This window comes from Tupaia chinensis, unplaced genomic scaffold (genome assembly GCF_000334495.1).
Source record: "Tupaia chinensis unplaced genomic scaffold, TupChi_1.0 Scaffold000117_2, whole genome shotgun sequence".
Taxonomy (NCBI): domain Eukaryota; kingdom Metazoa; phylum Chordata; class Mammalia; order Scandentia; family Tupaiidae; genus Tupaia; species Tupaia belangeri.
The window spans coordinates 5,515,903-5,522,382 of NW_006159583.1; the positions used below are offsets into that span (position 1 = coordinate 5,515,903).

Here is a 6,480-nt window from a genome sequence, read left to right on the forward strand (position 1 = left end):
GCCTTAGACTCTGCCCAGTTCTCAGATTTTTTTTTTTTTTGGAGAGGTTTTTGCTATAGGGTGCGTGCGCTTGCCAGACAGAAAGAGAGAGACATAGAGACAGAAAGCGAGAAATCACCCCACAGGGGGGGATGGCCACACCGCAATCCCTTCTCTTCCATTCTCCTTTCGGGATCTTGGGCACGCACACACATGCACCCAGCGTGAGTTTTAAGCCACCGGGTCTGGGACACGAACCGCGGTCGACTATGTGGGAGTCCAGCAACATAGCCATTACGCTAACTGCTGGTTCCCCCCAGTTCTCAGATCTTAAGTATATCTGGTCTCCCACATTTTTCTATGTGGGGATTTTACATACTATTGATACTTAAAAGAGAAAAATGAAAAAAAAAAGAAAGAAAGAAAAAGGAGGGAGAGTAATAATAGTAGCACAAACTTACTATTATTTGAGTTTGCTGTATTTAAAAAAAAATAGCGATTCCTTATAAAGGTAACAGAACACGAGAAAAGACGTATAGTAAGTCATATCCATATCTGTATCTAACCAGCTAGCTATAAAGTAAAACGCAAATTTTCTTTTTTTTTTTTTCCTTTCCTTTTTAAGGAGAGATTTTTGCTATAAGGCATGTGCACTTACCAGAGACAGAAAGTGAGAAATCACCCCCAGGTGGATGGCTATGCTATAATCCCTTCTTCTCCATTCTCCTCTAAGAATCTTGGGCATGCATGGGCAGGCACCCAACATAAATTTTAAGCTGCCCAGCATAAGTTTTAAGCTGCCCAGCATGAGTTTTAAACCACTTTTTCCAGCACTCGAACTGAACTGTGGCTGACTACGTGGGCATCCAGCAATGTAATCATGCCATCTGCTGGTCCCAAAATGCAAACTTACTAAAATATATGACACTAAAAACTGTATTAATATGATATGTTACATATTGCAACATATGTACCTCTCATATACATTCCCTTTCATTTTAAACATGGATTGGCTACACTTAGGATCCTATACTATGTAAGAATATGCTTAAGTATGGACGTCTGTATCTAATGAAGAATTATAACTTATTTATATGTCCATTTGCAAAATAGTCTATCCTTAATACATGTATTTTTAAATCTCTAGAAATGTGTGTGGGGGATTCTTCAAAAAGTTCATGGAAAGTTACTATTATGAAACTATGCAAATATTTCTTGCACTGAAATAAACTTTAAATCAATTTTTCTACAAAGTTTTCTCCTAGGAATACAAAGTTCTAAAAATAAGGTCATGTCTATATATTCAGAATCTCCACTACCAACTATATAATAATACTGCAACTACTAAAAATTATGAATTTCAAATCCAATTTACTTAATTTTAGTAAGAGATGTGATGTGTTTATTATTTAGATTTAGAGAATTTTTACCACCCTCACATCTAACTACTGTAGAAAAACATAATAGAAATTAAAGATAACTGTAAAAGTCTTCAAAATATACTTGATAAAGTGAATTACTGCCTATTTTTAAATTTTGTCCTCTGCAATTTTCCTTCTATAGTTAACAGTATTCAGAAATATCACTTCTTAGATATATCTTACTTGGAATGTGTAGCTGTAATACCTGAAATGAGATTTAAGAGTTAGTTTCTGAATGATGTTGGATAAATCATAAAAGTTCCAAGAAACAGATTTTCCTTTTTAGCAAAATGGAAATAGTTCTTTTGGTCTACCTATTTCACTCCAATTTGTACAGTTTAGATGAAAACACATGTAAAAACATTATATAAAATCTACAATATGCCATAGACAAGGTATTATTATTGTTCCTTCAATGGCACATTTACTAGGACATGTATTATTTAACTGCATTATAAATTTTTGTTACAGAAACTAGACTTTCTGAAATTGAGTAGATAAGTATAAAATTCTAGGGGGGATACTTTATATAAACAAATATACACTGGATCTAAACCTAATAAAAATCTGGTCATTCAGGGCCTGTTGGCTTTTGGGAAGTAATCAAATAAATTGAAAAGCTAGGAGTACAGTTTTTCAAAAGCCATCCAAAACTATTTAAGTGGCCAGCAGTTGGCATAGCAGTTACGTCACTGTACTCCCATATGACCAAGCATGGTTTGAGCCCAGACCTGGTGGCTTAAAACTCATACTGAAAACTCATACTGAGCACAAGTGTGTGCATGCCCAAGATCCCAGCAAGAAAATGGAGGAGAAGGGACTTTGGTGTGGTCATCCCCCCAGGGAATGATTTCTCACTAAGGCAAAAACTTCTTAAAAAAAAAAAAAAAACCCAAAAAACAAACAAACAAAAATAAAAATAAAAACCTATTTAAAAAATATAAGAAAGGTAATTAAGATGTTCTGCTTTAAAAGAGTAAGCCAGATCTTCAAAACAAACACCTGTTTACTCTGGATAGGGAGAAACCTACACAACAGCTGAGTATAAATATATGATACGGTAGCAGAAAAATCTCATTTTCCACTGTTTCCTCCGGTAAACACAACATGCTATATCAAAGCAACATAATGACACCCATAGAGTCCCCCCCCTTTTCCTTTTTGATTTAATTAAATACTTACAGCTGTTGCCTCAATTCAGGTGAATCTTGAGGTGTTCCAAGTTGATTCAGAGTCCTTTGTATTTCCACAGCTATAATAACAGAAAATTAATGTGCAATTATTACAAATGTTAGGACAACAGAAATAATTTGTTAGAAATTAATACAAGCAATTGGATAGAGAGAACATAAAGATGGAAAACAATATGGAAAAACAGAACAACTTAATGGCTTATTTAAATCTAATTATTGGCCCAAGTGGATTAATTTTCAAGAGGAGTTTATGCGGGAATGTTAATGTGAAACTGTATTTATGATCCAGAAACATTTCCTCCCAATTCCACCAGGACATTAAATAAATACGATGGTGTATGGACTTTCATTTAACTCTACTGGCATAAAAACTGAGAAAAATAACTGGAACAATTACATTTCTCATTAGAATACAAAGTGAATGAATTACAGTTAATAAAGAAGAAATAATAGAATTAGAAAAAAACATTCTTCAATTATCTGGGCAGAATAAAAGCAAGGATCATCAAAGATCACAGAAACCACAGAAGACTCACATAACCTAAATTATCACCACGCAGATGATATTCATTAAATCTCCTGTTTAAAGAACAAATGATCAGGAACAAGCAGGTGGCATAACAATTATGTCACTGAATTCCCACACAGTTAACCGTGGTTCAATCCCAGACCCAGCATCTTAAAACTCACACCGGGTGCATGCATATGTGTGCCCAAAATCCCAAGAGGAGAATTGCAGAGAAGGAACTGTGGCGTGGCCATCCCCTAGGGGGTGATTTCTCGCTTTCTATCTCCCTGTCTCTGTCTCTCCAGCAAGTACACATGCCTTACAGCAAAAATCTCTCTTAAAATATTTTTACAAAAATGATCAATTTAGTACCAATGATGGGACAGATTCACATTATGACCTTACTGACACAATTACATGAGAATGTCACACGATGAGCTACTTAACATTTCTTGACAGGATGTTTAGCCTGAATCTAATCATGAAGAAGAAATCAGCCCAATGTAGAATGTGAGATAATCTACAAGATAATTGTCCTGGCCTTTGTAAAATGTCAATGCCATAAAACAATAACAAAAAATGAATAAGGAAGGCAGTGGAACTTCCTCAAAGAACTGAAGCACCTCAGACACTAGAACACTCAAAAGGCACTGTGTAATCTTCGACTGGATTCTGAATCAGGAAAAAGAAAACATTATTTTAAGAAATGTGGAGACAATAAGGAAATGTGAATATGGGGAGAAACAAATATTCAATACAGTAAATAAGAGCGAAAAATGTCAAAGAGTGGTGAATTCAGGTGAGGGGTTCATCGTGCTATCCTTTTCCTTTTCTGAGATTTAGGATACTTCAAGAATTTAAAATGAAAAGTCCTGGTATAAATGTCATGCTAAACTCATAATACAGAAGTTATGAGCACTGAAATAAGTCCGCAGGCTCCTCACGCCTGGCAGGAGTGCTGTAGGCAGTTGGTTCTACATATGCCCATCAGCCTGCCCCTCACCTCAACTCCCACAGCACTTGCTATGTGGGATAATCAACTAGCAATGCTTGCAGAAATCAAAGCCATACATAGGCAGGTGTACCAGTATGGTTTTCTCCTTAGACCAACTTGACTACGGGCACCACCACATACCAACTAGCAGCAGTGGCAACTGAAAGTGAACTGGACACATGGTACCATTCTTGAAGGTATCAGCCAGCAGGCCAGCTGCAAGGTAATTATGCTCCTTTCACCTTGAAGGAGGCAGAACTTCATATTCACTGAACCGGTACTACTGTGGGCTGTACTGTGCCTTCTCCACTCCACCTCCCACCCACGCTCCTGCCAGACTCCTAATCCACGTACTAATCTCAATCACGGTGTTCCAACGCCAGTGCTTCTGATCAAGTAATCCAAGAACAACAATTAACAGACGTTCCAAGGACAATGAAAGTCACCACCTGCCATGTACTCCATTATCTAGAAGCCGGTGGGTTTCCAAAATGTTTAACGGCCGACTGAAGACTTCATTATGGTGCCACCTGGGAAATAATAACTTGGGAACTTGAAGTGCCATCTTACAGGCTCAATATGGGTCTCAAAGAGCAATCACTATAGACAGAAAAAACTTACTGGGAAATTAAAGGGTGAAAGGAGAGTGAAATATTTCACAATTGCACCTAATCATCCACCTGCAAACTTTCTTCCATCCTCCAGGGTGATTTAGAGACAATGTCCAAGTGAGGAACACAATCATGATTCCACCGAAGTAGAAGTTTGAGCTACATCTGGTCATTTGGGGCCAAGAAAGGATAATGTCAAGGACCCAGGATGAAAGGTTTGGGTGGTTTCGAACAGCTGAGGTGCTAAACAGAGCTGAGATGCTGAATGAGGTCAAAAGGAACATGGAATGGTTACTACAGGGGAAAGTGGGCATATGGACCCCAGCCTGTGACCAGCTGTGGAATGGCAACTAAGCACTGGCCAGTATTTTCTTTCTTGCTCTCCAATGTATACATTTAGACATTTAAACTATTTGTCTTCTTTCCTTTCTACTTTTTAATACAGGATGTATCATCAGTGGTTACAGTTAGACTGTGTTCCACAGGTTAAGGAATACTGCCATTCAGTCTTGCTGAGAGAGGAGGAGTGGACTGGAAACCACCCACTAGATGAGGTGTCAAATACAGGAACTGAATAGGTCTTAGTTTTACCCCATTTGTAGACATAGGGAAGGAGTTCTGGTTGTATGAGAAATAGCAGCTTTTTTTTTAAGTGTATGAAAAAAGAAAGAAATATGTTTACTGTGGGAAATAAAAGGAATATAGGGCCAGCAGGTGGCATGCTGGTTGGGGCATTGTACTCCCACATGGTTCCCAACAGTGGTTCAAGTCCTGGACCTCCTGGTGGTTTCCTTTCTCACTTTGCCCCTCATCTCTCTTTCTGGCGGGCAAATTAAAATGATAATAATGGTAACGATAAATAGGATTAAATAAATAAATCTTTTATTAAAAAAGGGATAGGGGGAGGGACCAGCAGTTAGTGTAATGGCTATGTCATTGGACTTCCATGTAGTTGACCACGGTTTGAGTCCCGGACCCAGTGGCTTAAACTCACGTGTGTGCGTGCCCAAGATCCAAGAAGAGAATGGAGGAGAAGGGATTGCGGCATGGGCATCCTTCGGGGGGAGGGGGGTAATTTCTCGCTTTCTATCTCTCTGTCTCTGTCTTTCTGGTGAGCGCATGTGCCCATTAAGAAAAATATCTCTCCAAAAAAAAGGGGGGGATAGGGAATAGCAGTTGGCATATGGTTACAATGCTGGACTCCTACATAGTCAACTGTGGTTTGAGTCCTGGAACTGGTAGCTTAAACTCACATCAGTGTGTGTGTGTGCATGCCCAGGATCTCCAGAGGAGACTGGAGGAGAGGTGATTGCAGTGTGGCCATAGCCCCTGGGGGGTGATTTCTCACTTTCTGTCTTTCTGGTGAGCACACACATACTCTATAGCAAAAATCTCTCTCAAATTAAAAAAAAAAAAAAAAGGAAAAAAATTTTTAAAAATTCTTAAAGAAAAAAATATATGCATTTGAGAAAGTGAAGAACTAAGACAAAAAACTCTCTCAAATAAAAAAAAAAAAAAAAAGGAAAAAAAGAAAAAAATGGATAAATTGAAATGGAAATTTTTATTTTTAGCTATTTAATCTTCCAAATTCTTCGTGCTATTTTTTGTTACAATATTATGACCACAGTGAAGAAGCATCATAGGACCAGTCTTTAGAGGAGAAAAATCTGGTTGGTGAAGCAACAAAATTAGTTTTTTGTTTGTTTGTTTGAGAGATTTTTGCTATAGGGTGTATGCACTCACCAGAAAGACAGAGACAGAAAGCAAGAAATTA

At 37.8% G+C, this 6,480-nt stretch overlaps 1 protein-coding gene across 4 annotated transcripts in view; it reads right to left on the reverse strand.

Moving 5' to 3' along the window:
* The window catches only part of STX7 (syntaxin 7), a 58,227-nt gene that overhangs the window by 20,327 nt on the left and 31,420 nt on the right, over window positions 1–6,480 (reverse strand). For all 4 annotated transcript variants that reach the window (XM_006144304.3, XM_014586210.2, XM_006144305.3 and 1 more), the window contains one exon: window positions 2,583–2,652. In XM_006144304.3, the coding sequence (XP_006144366.1) occupies window positions 2,583–2,652 (70 nt within the window). The remainder of the gene's footprint in view (window positions 1–2,582; window positions 2,653–6,480) is intronic.